At 36.9% G+C, this 14,477-nt stretch overlaps 1 protein-coding gene and 1 long non-coding RNA gene across 4 annotated transcripts; one reads left to right on the top strand and one right to left on the bottom strand.

Annotated features, from left to right (window-relative positions):
• Positions 1-4,100: 4,100 nt before the first annotated feature.
• LOC111456532 lies at positions 4,101-4,919 on the bottom strand. Its single transcript, XR_002712779.1, has 3 exons — positions 4,820-4,919; positions 4,606-4,705; positions 4,101-4,508 (listed from the first exon to the last, which is right to left on the bottom strand). It is a non-coding gene; the product is annotated as an uncharacterized LOC111456532 (long non-coding RNA).
• Positions 4,920-5,975: 1,056 nt separating this feature from the next.
• Positions 5,976-13,502, top strand: LOC111456529 (LEC14B protein). Of its 3 annotated transcripts, none has more exons than XM_023098430.1 (10): positions 5,976-6,158; positions 6,468-6,983; positions 7,312-7,431; positions 7,930-8,007; positions 8,390-8,566; positions 9,756-9,833; positions 10,153-10,328; positions 10,775-10,933; positions 11,215-11,275; positions 13,024-13,502. In XM_023098430.1, the coding sequence occupies exons 2-10, from the start codon at positions 6,558-6,560 to the stop codon at positions 13,213-13,215; spliced, it is 1,467 nt and encodes a 488-aa protein (XP_022954198.1). In that variant the 5' UTR covers positions 5,976-6,158; positions 6,468-6,557; the 3' UTR covers positions 13,216-13,502. The 3 variants fall into 3 exon arrangements, with proteins under 3 accessions (XP_022954198.1, XP_022954200.1, XP_022954199.1); XM_023098432.1 differs by having other exon boundaries at positions 6,429-6,983; XM_023098431.1 differs by having other exon boundaries at positions 6,415-6,983.
• The last annotated feature ends 975 nt before the right edge of the window (positions 13,503-14,477 follow it).

The raw sequence follows: 14,477 nt of genomic DNA, 5'->3' as shown, positions 1-14,477 counted from the left end.
TGTATTCTGAAGTTTTAAATTTTTCCGCTATTAATAATGAGCATGCTTAGATTTTATTCTGCATTAGAGATGAGCATGAGACGTGAGTGGCGACTCTGGATATGTGGAAATTTAGGGTCGTTACATAGACATACTCATCCAAAGTTAACTAACGCTCGAGCTAAACAAACTCAAGCTTATAAAACTCCCTATTTACGCTCCAATATATAAATCTACAAACAAAATAAACATAAGGTAAACCACCTAAGTTTCTAGTTCCCAACTTTTCTTTGTTCTTGCACAATCCAAACACAATGCTAGCGATCTTAGAATTTTCGATCCCAGACGTAACAAGTTATTAAAAAATCTACAAAATCGAGGAACTAAATAAAATCTAGAAGACGAAAACACAACAAGAAAGGACAAAGAAGGTTAAGGTGGACCCTCAGTCTCTAAAAGTGAATGAACAATTGTTCAAAGTAGGTTGACTTTTGAGGGAGGTTCATGAACTTGAACCCCTTTTGAAGAGGGAAAATGAATGGACAAAAATGGGGTTTTGACATTAAAAGAAAGGGATTCCCTTTGGTTTCTGTGTTTTATTTTTTTTTCCCCCACTTTCCCCTCATTTTGTGGTTTTGAATTCCATAGCCCGTTCATTATTCTTATGGCCAAATAATTCAAAAACAAGATGGTTGATGTCCTCATTCTACCAAACCATAAGTGTTTGTTTATTTATGTTTTCTTTTTCTTGAAGATTGGGAAGTTGAGATTGTTTCAGACTGTTCTAGAAAGAGAATTGGGTGAAGAGACATGCATAGAAAAAGGTTGTTTTTCCAAAGTTACTTTCGAGACTTTTTTCTTTTACATAATCGAGGTCTTTCTTGTGTTCATAATTCTGAACATTGTGTTCATAATTCTGAACATTATGAAGTTATGAATAGTGATATTAAATAATGTGTTCACTTCTTTAAGTTGCACACAAATTCTCAAAATTATGAAATTTACTAGATCCTTCAACTTTTGAGTTAGGTAACGAGTTAACAAGTTATCACTGTATTAAAGTAAGAAATCTTCTATTTGATCTATTATAATGTAGTTTCTTCCCCCAAATTGATATTGACATGAGCCTCGTGCTGATTTAGAGGTCCATGAGTGACCTATCAATGACCTAAGTTTCTTGAACTGTAAGAGCAGGGAAGAATCCATAGATCACTTGTTTTTTGGAAGTTCTTTTATATCCTTCGTATGACTTGGTGTATAAACAATAATATGAATTTCGTCCTTGCATCCCAAAGCTCTGATCAAATTGGTAGACTAGAGGAAAGATGTGCTAGTAGTACTGAGTTGGTATGGTTTTTGTGATATGTTAGACTCGCCCTAGTTGTTCGGGTGGTAGATCTTGATAACCCAAATAATCTAACCCAACTCAAACAAACCCATAATTTTTATGGTCGGGTTGGTTTAGTTCACTGAGTTTTAATCAAAACCCAAAATTGCCATCCTACCTAGCTTTTAATATACTCTATAAAAAGGGTTTAGGTTTAAAATTGATTTTGGGTTGGAAATATAAATGAGCTTAAGAATTTTGGGTTAACAATAAATTCATGAACTTCAGGGTTATCTATTATCACAAGTTTGATTAGTTCAACTTGAAAACCGCTCAATCTATAACCCAACCCATATGGGTTGGGTTATCATGTTTTTCGAGTTATCTGTTTCTTTGAAGGCATTCTTCCTTTTGTGGCAGGTTGGTTTCTTTGTATTTGGGCCTTTGGCCTGAAAGGAAAAGTAAAATTTATAAGGATTTGGAGAGCTTGGGAGAAGGTTGTTAGGAATCTCCCTCCAATGAGCCTGCAACAAGCTAAACAACACGGATGCAGATCGAATAGGGGGTAAGTCAGAAATTAACCAAACAGAAACCAGACCTCATCAACTATTTCGAGAGAGCTGGTAACCTCTCTGTAACAGTCCAAGCCTACCGCTAGCATATATTGTCCTCTTTGGAGTTTTTTCTTTCAGGCTTCCCCTCAAGGTTTTTAAAACGCGTCTGCTAGGAAGAGGTTTCCACACCTTTATAAGGAATGCTTCGTTCCCCTCTCTAACCGACGTGGGATCTCACACTCTCCTACCCATGAGCCCTAGCAACACAATTCACCTAGAGCCGAAGTGTACCCAAAGCCCAAAATAATGATACCCCACCTCGCCTTACAACGACAATGCATCCTCACTCCCCCTATAAGTTTGGGTAACTTGAGGTCATACTGAGGTTTGGTCGTTAGCTAAGTCGAGCCTCTATCCCAGTGTTGGCCTCCAAGGACTTCTCTAATTACCTTTTACATTTTATTCTTATAGATTAGAGCTACATTTTGTATGATTAGTAATAACAAACGCACATATGTGTATATATATCCAAAACTATATGCAATAACTATTACCACTACACTCACAAACTAGAATTAGGTCCAAAACCATACAGTCACTTTCACCAAAATGAAGCAGAGTAAAATCATGAACTAGAAGCACAAGTTGCAACCAAAATCACCCAGTAGGATTAGGTCCAAAAGCATAACCTAAAACTAGAACATAGAACAGCATGTGCAAAATTGAAACAACAGGACACAACGAAAATCAAGAAACAGAACTGCAATCTACTACATGAACTTTTTATGAATTTGGTGAAAGTTCTTCCATACTCTACATGTTGACGACCAAGTTCATCAAACTTAACTTGTTGGTTAAATATTTAGCAAGCTCAGCCTATTACTTGGGCAATTCAGCCAATCTCAACTTCCTACACTATTGATTTACAACTGCCAAGCGAACTTCAGAAGCATTCATGCATACAAAATCTATTGATTTACAATTATTTATGATATAGAAATTAGCCATTTGTTGCTAGACTCATAATATCTCCTTTTTTTTTTTTTTTTTTTTTTTTTTATAAAGAGAAAGAAGAGAAAAAAAAGATGGCTCGTTCATTAGTGATAAAGAGACAAGTTAGAAATAGAAAGTGAGTAGCTTTAATGATTTTTGCTGACTATGATAGGCAAACAAACCACTAATTTTTCAAACTAGTGTTTTTAATATCTCATGCTTGCTCGAAAAATTCCATTCCCTCCAAAATAAGTCATCTAATAGTTAATTGGTGAGTTTTTGCTCGAGGGTCACTTTCTCTCGTATCCATAAGCTATTACAAAAAGGATTGATAGACTATACTGCCCCAAACAAAATTACAGGTGGAAGCACTAAATCATTCTAATAGCTTTCGCAGTCCAAAAAGGAGAGAGGAGGACATGTTAATTTTTTAAAAGAAAAGGAAAAAGGAAGAAAGGAAGTTTGATACTTTACACATGCCTCCATGGCATTGGGAACAATATAAACCAATCATAATCGAACGGAAAGATTTTTCTTGCTAGCAATAACTTTCAATCGTTACAATCATGCTTTGCAATTTATCGAATGATTGAGGTACACTCTTTCTTTCATTATCTCCTCTAGAAGACAAAGGCAGAAAGTGGACATTCAAATGCCAAAATGAAAGGCGAGCTAAGAGGATGAAATTGTGTTTGCCATACGAACTAAGTTTGGTTATTTGAACTTGAATAAAGTATTCTCTTAAGAATGACAAAGGACTTTGAATATATGAACTTTAACTGACCCACTAGAATTCAAAATAGAGCAACTTATCCAGCTGGAGAGGGAACCAAGCATTTCTATTAAGGGTGTGAAAATCTCTCCCTAGTAGACGCGTTTTAAAATCGTGAGGCTGACGAAGATACATAGCAGGCCAAAACGGACAAGATCTGCTAGCGATGAGTTTTGATTGTTTCATATGATATTAGAGCCAGACACCGGGCATTGTGCCAGCAAGGTCGTTGGCCCCTCGAGGGAGGTGAATTGTGAGATCCCGCGGTAGTTGGAGAGGGAAAAGAATCATTCCTTAAAAGGGTGTGTAAACATCTCTCTAGTAGACGCATTTTAAAACCGTGAAGTTGACGACGATACATAATGAGCCAAAGTGAACAATATTTGCTAGGGGTGGGTTTGGGCGGTAACATACCCACTTCTATGTTATCTTATCTGTTTGCCCATCTAACCAAATTGGAGAGAGAGAGAACATAGATGATAAAGATAGAATAACTTGTCTAAAATGGAGAGAAACAGTAGACTACCGATGTGAATGTGACATCTTGCACTGGTTCTTTACAGTATCTAGTCTATTCATTTTACATGCTCGCCATTTGCAAGTCTTGAAAGCAACAGGCATTGATAATGTGGATCCAATCAGCTTTTTGGCCACAAGTGATATATGATCTAAATTCAAGTGGAGTAGCTATGTAATCATTTCATTGTGGTCCCAAAAGAAATTGCACATCAGACTGGGGAAAAATACGAGGGTCCAAAGGGAACTTACCCAGCGCTGGTCATAAAACAATGAGCTCCATTCGTGAAAAACTCATCAAAACTCATCTTTACAGGCTTCCAGATCTCCTCATCCCAGTGATTCATGAAACCAAACAAATAAGCATCTACAATCAAATCAGAGGAAGATTAAACAATTCCTATCTGATTAAACAGCCAAAAGTACAAAAAAGAAATCCAGAAACGGATGGAAAGAACTGTTACCGTAGATGAATATGTTGATCGCTCAATTGCTGCTCCAAAAACACAAAAAAAATTGAACGGAAGTGCAGAGATTCCTGATCGCTCAAATGAACGGCCATAGCTAAATGCAACAATGTTCATTACAAAATAAAAACACAAACAAACGAATCGTTAACCAAAATTTAGGTTTCCGAAAAAGAACAATATTCAACAAAGACGAAGAAGAAACGCTCACCTCTTCAGCCCAGCTCTATCGGTGGAGGAGAAGAGAAGCGAGCAACATGAAAATGGTACGCGCGAAGCCAAAAATGGCTCGTTTAGTTCTTGCGACCGCACCCCGCGTAATTCCTAAATAAAAATAAAAATAAATAATAATAAAAACTAATCCATTTTCAAATTTCAAATTTGTTTAATAAATTTGTTAATTTTAAAAATATAAAATACTTCAATTTAATTTTTGTTTTGTTATAATAAATCTCTGACCTATTTAAAATTTATAAAATGAAATTCTCTTCGATCTAATAACACTCTAAACTTTTAAATTTGTCGAATATATTTTAATTTTTAAAAATATAAAATAAGTCAATAATCTATCCAATTAAAAATTTAGTCGGCTAATAAACACAAATATGCAGGTTCAAATACTTACTAATGATCTATTAGACTAAAAAACTCGCTGACACAAAATTAAAAATTTAAATACCCGATAAAGTTTATGGCACAAACTAGCATTTTTTAAATAGGATTTTTTAAGGTCCGTGACCAAATAGAGAGAAAAAAACTACTCAAACTTTGTAATTTAATTTTTCGGAGTCGTTTGGACGGGATTGAATAGGGTTGGGAATGGGTCGGGTTAGAATCTCCTTATTTGGAATAAAGTTTGCAAATTTGGGCATGATAATATCGTCTCGTATTACGAACGTTTAATAGTAATTTTGTCGTTCTCCAACAAATCTCGAGGTTCGACTTTGGTAGCAATTTGGTATACGCCACAGTCTTTCACAGCAACCTTCTATCATAAGCTACAATATGAGAGGGAGACACAAAATAACATTATAGTTATAGACACAAAGGTTGCATTCTCACAAAACACGATAGCCAACAGTGCACCACGTCACTCTCTAACCATGTGTCATAGATACTTGCCAACACTTCACCGACAAAGACACTGAATTAACATTTTTATTGTATCCGAAAAGAATCAATCAAACATAAATATAAAAGAAATGGTAAGAAATTAATATTTTATATATTTATCGATTTTTCTTTTTATAAAATTGATAATTAAAATTTCTACGTCTATAAATACAATATAGATAATAATAAAATAAAAATTTAATTTGATAAAGAGGCATTTAAGTGGAAACAAAAAATGGTAAGAGAAATAGAAAATTCACAGAGCGCTTGTTCAACACGAGGAACGAGGAGTTATTAATCGTCCACAGCACACCTACCCATTTCGCCCATACCCACTACTAATATCCATTCATTATCCAATTCCCATACGAAATTCAACTCATGAACTGATATTTTATCTTCTTCCTCGCACAATCGATCTCTTTCCCACCACACAGGTTAGGTTTTCTTCCCCTTCTTCCTCCTTGCGAGTTATATATGCATGTTGTTTGATGTTCATCAGCTCTTAGAATTGAATTGAATTGAATTGAATTTAACCCAACTTGTATGAATAAATTCATTTTCTAGAGTGAAAGAATGTCAATCGAGGGGCTAAATTATTGATATTAGTAGATTACCCATCGGGATTTGGGATTATGGTTATTTTTACGGGACCTGATTGAGCTTTATAATTGTTTTTGACGTAATTTGCAGCAATTTCTTAACAGATCATTTGGGTTTTCTTGTTTCTGGGTTATGGGAAACAGCTATGGAATGAAGTTGGGGTTCAGATGAGGGTTAATCTGAAGTTTTACGAGTGTGGCCATCGACCTATTATAGGGTGTTCTTGAACTAAGATGTATGGTATCCCAAGCTGGGCCACCATTGGTGACATGGGTTACGCTTTGAGTAGACTAGAGATTGGTTCTGACTGTGATGGCGACATGAGTATCAATGCAGCGGTTGAAGGTCAAGTGTCCAATAAGCCTTTGAATTATTTAGATGATGAAATTGCACAGCTTACTAGAATGAAATCAGGGCCTAGTTCACATTTGAGTCAAGTACTGCCTGGGAAGCGGGAGGTATATATTTCCCCTGTAAAAATGTTGGCGGGCCGGGAATGTAACTATTCAGGGAAGGGAAGGTTTTCAGCTGGAGATTGTTGTCACATTTTGAGCAGATATTTGCCTGTTAATGGTCCATGGCTTGTGGACCAAATGACTAGCCGAGCCTATGTCTCGCAGTTTTCGTCAGATGGTTCTCTATTTGTTGCAGGATTTCAGGTACCTCCGAGCAACCCTTGTATTAAATGTTAATATGTGAAATCTCTTTGTGGCTTCGGATCAAATTCGGTTAGTTGGAGAACAAAATTTAGCTTTGTAGCTCTCTCTCTATAACTTATTATTTTTTGTTTAACCATTTGGATCTTTTTCGTTTGTCCTAATCGTACTATTATCTTCGTTGTTCCTTTCCTGTTTTTAGTTCGCATAACTGAGTTAAATGTGCCTAATCCTAGTAGTGTCTATATTTCCTCTGTCGAAAAATTGGCTCGTGGGAGATTATTACCTTGTACTGTAACTATTAACTAATTACGAGGACATTTGTTGGCAGGGGAGCCACATTAGAATTTATAATGTGGATAATGGGTGGAAGGTTCAAAAGAACATTCTTGCGAAAAGTTTGCGGTGGACAATTACTGATACATCACTTTCTCCTGACCAGCGTTTCCTTGTAAGTGCTTACTCGAGAAACTATACGTGTATCAAGCCTTAGGTATCTGCTTCTGTGGCACTGTCGCAGTATAGAATAGCTTGTTGGCTATTTATCTTCTCTAGTTATCTAACATTTGTTTGGGAATAAGTAATTATTAATTGTAATATGTTGCATGTCTTAATTCGCAGATTCTTGTGCTTGAATTTTCAAATAACTTAGTAAAAATCTTCTCGTATGTCTTTACGTGTTACTGTTTGGTTGCTAAGGTTTTTGTTTATTTTTCTTGGTTAATTTTGATAAATTACAAATGTACATGTCTGGTCATAAAATCACAAGATTACGGTATTTTGGTTGTTCGTGATTGGGTTGAAAACCTTGTTTCTTAACAATAGGCCGAAACCCCATTGAAATAATAGTAGCATTATCATGATGGAAAAGCATCCTTTTGATGTTTTAGGATGAATTTATTATTCTATTGTTTTTGAATAATCTAATTTATTGGCCTTGTTGTTTAAGGTCTATGCCAGCATGTCACCAATCATCCACATTGTTAACGTGTCATCCGCCGAAACAGAGTCTCTGGCAAATATTACGGTATGGGTTCAAAATTTACTAAAATCTGATATTTCAGTTGATATCGTGGATTGAAATATATTTCTTTGATGCTATATAACTCATATTATGTAATGGCATAAATTCTTGGCCAACCTCTTGCTTTATTGACTGTGATTCTGCGTACTTCGACTGTTTAGCTAATGTACTTTGGAATGTTGGAGGTATCTTAGCTACAAAAAGAATATATATATATATATATATATATAAGTCTACTTTAGTTGTTGGCATCTCTCTACTATCTGAGACCTTATTGAACTTTTTGACTAAGACTATTGGAAATCTGGATCTTTCATTTGTCATATTGAGTACCCTTTTCTCTATGTTAATTTTCTTGCTTCACTTTCATATTAAAACGATACAGGAGGTTCATGAGGGATTGGATTTCTGTGCACATGGTGATGGAAGAGATTCTTTTGGAATTTTCTCTGTGAAATTTTCAACAGATGGACGAGAACTTGTTGCTGGAAGTAGCGATGATTCTATATATGTCTACGATCTTGAAACTAATAAGCTTTCGCTTCGAATTTTGGCTCACAGAGTAATGCTCTAAATCATTCTCTAGTATTTACACATTACGCTTCATGTGCCTGTAGAGTTTTTTTCCCCAATACTTTGCTTTATTGTTAGTGCATGCAAAGAAAAAAAAAAAAAAAGAACTTTAGCCATTTTAATGATTCAAACTGTTATGTTTCTTGTATTCGTAAAAATCCGAGATATCCAATTGTTAGGAAAAAAAAAATGAAGAAAGAAGAGCTTTTTATTCTCCCTTGCTCTTTGATTTATCTAATTTATTGGCTTTATTGTTTAAGGTACATGTATGTTTTCTAGAGTTGACCTGATAGGCTACCTAACCTCAAACTTATGCAGAAAAGTACATCTTGCAATGAATTGCGAGACTTACTGAAGTTCTATATTCGAACTACTGAATAATTACAAGCTTTCTTTTGTAAGATGACATCCACAAAAGAGCAACAACCTGAATTCATTTGTCCATTTACTACTAGACAGTTTGTCTGGTGTCACCTAGTGAAGAAATGGCTTGAAAATCTTTGTATAAATTCATAAAATCCGTTCTGGGATCGTGAATCAAAATTTTATGGAGTGATGGCTAAAACATAGCTTGTAATGTCTGGTTGGGAGATGGTTTGATGATTGGTGATATGGTTGACTGTCTTAATCCCGCCTGTCAACGTGTGTCTAATTTGAATATCCTATAGCGTATTCATGTAATTTTCCAAATCAGTTTGGTCTCCCCGACATGGTTAGAAACATGTTTATGATGGAAACTTCGTGTGTATTCCCGAAGAATTTTTTTTTTGGAATAGTTTCTGAAGGCTGTTCTTTGTTTTTAAGTATTGTTGCAAAAAAAACATACTTTTATTCTTGTCTTTCCTTTCCCTTCTCTTTTTATTTGTTTTGAAGTATCCTTAACTATTTCCCCCAACATCTACTGACCTTATATAGGCTAGAAACTTTCTGAAGCAGACAAAGAATTGGTAAGTTCAAGAGGATTCTTACCAGTTCATATACTAATTCTCCAGCGTCTTATTCATCTTGTATCTTGTTTCGAAAAATATTGTCTCGTACTTCACTTAATCATCTTCGTGAGCTACACTTACTTACCTGTGGAGGAATCTTTGCATATTATGTGCCTGCTGAGTTTTTTTGTTAATTGCTTCATTACAAAATTTCCTGGCATTCTAAGTTTTCTCTTATTGGGTGCACAGTCTGATGTGAATACTGTGTGTTTTGCTGATGAAAGTGGCCATCTGGTTTATTCTGGAAGTGATGATACTTTCTGTAAGGTACAAATCCGCTACAACTTCGAGGACATTTTGCTACTTTTTGTCAAAGATTGACCACTTTAGTTTAGAAGGAAGCGAATGAATGTTTTGTCCCATTATTTAACAAATTTCCAGTTTTTCTTGCATGAATCTTGAAGGAGTGACTTTAGGCCTTGCAACCATAGTTTTCCCAAAACTTAGGAATTAGCCGAACCCAATGGTTTCAGTCACCTAATGCAACTAACTATTTGCTAATCCTGAAAGCGTGCGGGCTCGAGGGTTGTATATTTGAGAAGTTTGTTCTTTTCCTTGTATTAAAATGATAGATGTATTTTTGTAGGTGTGGGACAGACGCTGCTTTATATCTAAAGGGAAGGCTGCAGGGATTCTAGAAGGACATGTTGAAGGTATCACGTTCATTGATAGTCGTGGGGATGGTCGATATTTAATTTCCAATGGTAAAGACCAGACCATCAAACTTTGGGATATCAGAAAGATGTCCAACAACGCTACTCAGTACGTACCGTTCTGATACTCTCTAAATACGCACTATATTTATACCTTTTCTTATTAGTCATTCTGGCTATTTGTTTCTCATCTGATGCTAAGAAACTGAGGGTAATTTTGTTTTCTCTGAGTAACTATTCTTCTACCATCATGAATTATTTTGTATTTCAAACGAGTTCTTATGATTTTTCCCCTTAATACAAGTGTGCTTGTTGTCTAATGCAATGCATGACTTGAAAATAAAACATGAATAATAAATCGAATTGTATCGGTTTTGTAAGGAACCTTCAGAAGGAGTAGAAATCTCGGTCTCCACAATGATAGTTTATTTGAATTGTTTTTCCTATAAGTTGAAATATGGCAAGACGGCTCGTTTTTTAAAGACAGTAAGTATGGTATCTTTCCTAAAATGGAGACTCTTTTCATTCATGAACAACCGTCCTCTTTTGTTCCAGCTACAATAGGCCCAGAAACTATGATTGGGACTACAGATGGATGGATTATCCACTCCATGCTAAAAATTTGATGCATCCACGTGATCGATCTGTTGCTACATACAAGGGTCATTCAGTCCTGCGAACGCTTATCCGTTGTTATTTCTCCCCGGAATCTAGGTGAGCTTTTGTGGCTGCAACTGCATATTTATGACTGTATTACGACCGAGATGCTAACTATTTGCTCTGCTGCATGACAATATTACCTGTGAAGTTTTGCATTATGCAGTAGTTTGTGCTATGCTATTTAAGCTTTGTTTCAAGGAAGTATTAATTTCATTCGATATCGGCTTCATTTTTCAATAAACCTTGTTCTATTGTGAATCGAATTTCTAGTTATCGTGCTAGATGCATTGAAGATGGTTAATAGTTGAGATTATATTTTTATTTCCCCTCTGCAGCACCGGCCAGAAGTACATCTACACCGGATCTCACAATTCTTGCGTTTATATCTATGATTTGGTAAGTCATTTGACATTTATTTATGTGCATCTTATTTTCACGTGAGGTTTTAAGTTGACGTCGGAGCCGGGAAATTATTTAATTTATACCTCCGACCCTCCTTAGTAATATAACATCTATTAGTCCGATGCCTCGCACATGGAAACATTTATTTATATTACTACTAATGTGCAAATGCAAGGGAGTTGGTTATACATAGGAGTGGAAGGGGAGGAAGGTAGGCAATGATTTAATTGTTAACGCTTAAGTGGGAATGCTCGAGAGGACGGTTCTGATAGAACCCGATATATATTGGATTAATTTGAGGTACTTGGACTCTCCCTCTTTTGATATCACTCGAGCTCTGATTCAACCGAAGGATTGTCTGTCTTCATCTTATAACCCACTCTATTTATAACAAAACTCTCTTAACAAACTCTACGTTCGAATTACTGACAGTCTCTTAATATCCCAATAACATTCCTATCAGATTCTAAGTTCCCGGATATTGGGAGTTGCTCTACTGCTTTTTTAATATCCCACGTTGGTTGGGGAGGAGAATGAAACACCTTTTGTAAGGGTGTGAAAACCTTTTCCTAGTAGACGTGTTTTAAAGCCTTGAGGGGAAGCCCAAAATGGACAATATCTGCTAGCGGTGGGCCTGAGCCATTACAAATGATATTAGAGCCAAACACTGGGGGATGTGCCAGTGAGGAGGCTGTTTCCCGAAGGGGGGTAGACGCAAGGCGGTGTGCCAGTAAAGACGCTCGGCCTCGAAGGGGGTGGATCTGATGGGGGTCCCACATCGATTGGAGAAAGGAACGAGTGCCAGTGAGGACGTTGGGCCCTGAAGAGAGGTGGATTGTGATATCCCACATTGGTTGGGAGGAGAACGAAACACCCTTTATAAGGGTGTGGAAACATTTCCCTAGCAGACGTGTTTTAAAACCTTGAGGGGAAGCCCGAAAGGGAAAGCTCAAAGAGGACAACATCTGCTAGCAGTGCTAGCGGTGGGCCAAGCTTTAGCTTTTATATTTCAATACTTGTTCTTTTGGTTTTTCATTGAAATCTCTTGCTGACTTTCTAGAACACGGGTCATAGCTGAATCACTGGTTTACCTTAAAGTTTACGGAACTCTTTGTTAGTTAGCTCACTTGTTGTTTCTTATGCTGAACACAAGCGAGGGGAATGTTAAGCAAATATTGAAAAATATTAAATTCACCATTAATTTAAATATTAGCTTAAGTTGTTGGTTCATTATTATATTATCATGGTTTTAGAGCAAGGATTGTGTGTTTAAACTCTTGGAATATCATTTTCTATTTAATTAGTATACAATAGTGTATGATCCCACATCGATTGGAGAGAGGAACGAGTGTCAGCGAGGATGTTGGACTCCGAAAGGGAAAACCCAAAGAGGACAATTTGCTAGCAGTGGGCTTGAGCCGTTACAAATGGTATCAAAGCTAGACATTAGGTAGTGTGCTAGTGAGGACGTTAGGCCCCAAAGGATGGTGGATTGTGAGATCCCACGTCGATTGGAGAGAGAAACGAGTGCTAGCAAGGGCGCTGGGTCACGAAAGGGAAAGTCCAAAAAAGACAATATCTATTAATGGTGGGCTTGAGCGGTTACAAATAGTTTTTTTAGTTTTTTTTCCTCGGTTAAGCATTGGATTGTGAACCTATTTCTGGTTCTAGAAAATTGTATTCCATATATCTTATAACATTCTTTTTTAGCATTATGTTTGTTGTTCTTATGTCCTTTGTAGTTGACTGGAGCTCTAGTTGCAACACTGAAGCATCATAAATCACCAGTAAGAGACTGTAGCTGGCACCCTCAATATCCAATGCTTGTAAGCTCTTCATGGGATGGGGATGTTGTCAAATGGGAGTTTCCAGGCAGCGGTGAAGCTCCGACTCCTCCGAACAAGAAGAGAGTCCGCAGGCGACATTACTATTGAAAACTGCTGAAGAAAACTGTAAGGCAAGCTCTTTCTGGTGGATTATAGCTTGGCAAATGCAGTATATCTTGCTCTGTGATGCATGCATCCTATCATACTCTTGAAAATAAGATGCAATTAGTATGCATTTTATATCTCACCGTTGCAGTATTTTGTTGGTTCTACTTGACGAATCTTTGATATCATGTTTCTGTCTATAATCTATGTGAATAATATGATATAATACATACATACACATATATATAGTGTATAAATTTGTTGAATAATGATCAACAAAATGGTGGAAATAGCAAGCATCGGTATATTCCTTCTTAATTCTCACCTTTTATTGTTTTTAGAGTAGATAGAATTATTATTGTTCTTAATTCTGCCAGTGCTACCCACTTCTATTTTCCTGACCCTATGCAATGTTTGTATATGATTGTTAGATTTGTTCAAAATATGGTAGAAAGTCAGATTTGGGTGAGATTCTGTTATATTTTACTAAGGAGTTAGAATTCTTAATCTCGTATTGTGAGATCCCATGTCGGTTGGATAGGGAAACGAAACATTCTTTATGAGGGTGTGGAAATCTCTCTCTAGTAGATGCGTTTTAAAACTGTGAGGCTGACGATGATAGGTAACGGGCCAAAGCGGACAAATATCTGTTAGCGGTGGGGTTAAGTTGTTATAAATGGTTTCAGAGCCAGAGCCGGACAATGAGCGATGTGCCAACGAGGACGTTGGGCCTCCAAGGGGGTGGGGTGGGGTGGATTGTGAGATCCCACGTCGGTTGGAGAGGGGGACGAAGCATTTCTTATAAGGGTTTGGAAACTTCTCCTTAATAGATGCGTTATAAGAACGTAAGGTTGATGGCAATACGTAACGAGCCAAAGCGGACAATATCTAGTAGCAGTGGGCTTGGGCCCTTACAAATGGTATCAAAGCTAGACATCGGGTAGTGTGCCAACGAGGACGTTGGGCCCCCAAGGGGGTGGATTGTGAGATCCCACATTGGTTGGAGAGGGGAAGAAGCATTTCTTATAAGGGTGTGGAAACCTCTCCTTAGCAGACGCGTTTTAACATCATGAAGCTGATGACGATACGTAACGGGCCAAAGAGGACAATATCTACTAGCAGTAGGCTTGGACTGTTACAAATGATATCAGAGCTAGACATTGAGTAGTGTGCTAGCGAGGACATTAGGCCCTCAAGGGGGGTGGATTGTGAGATCTCACATCAGTTGGAGAGGAGAAGAAGCATTCCTTATAAGGGTGGGAAAC

Source organism: Cucurbita moschata, unplaced genomic scaffold (genome assembly GCF_002738365.1).
Source record: "Cucurbita moschata cultivar Rifu unplaced genomic scaffold, Cmos_1.0 Cmo_Scf00018, whole genome shotgun sequence".
NCBI lineage: Eukaryota > Viridiplantae > Streptophyta > Magnoliopsida > Cucurbitales > Cucurbitaceae > Cucurbita > Cucurbita moschata.
This window is presented reverse-complemented; position numbering and strand designations above follow the sequence as displayed.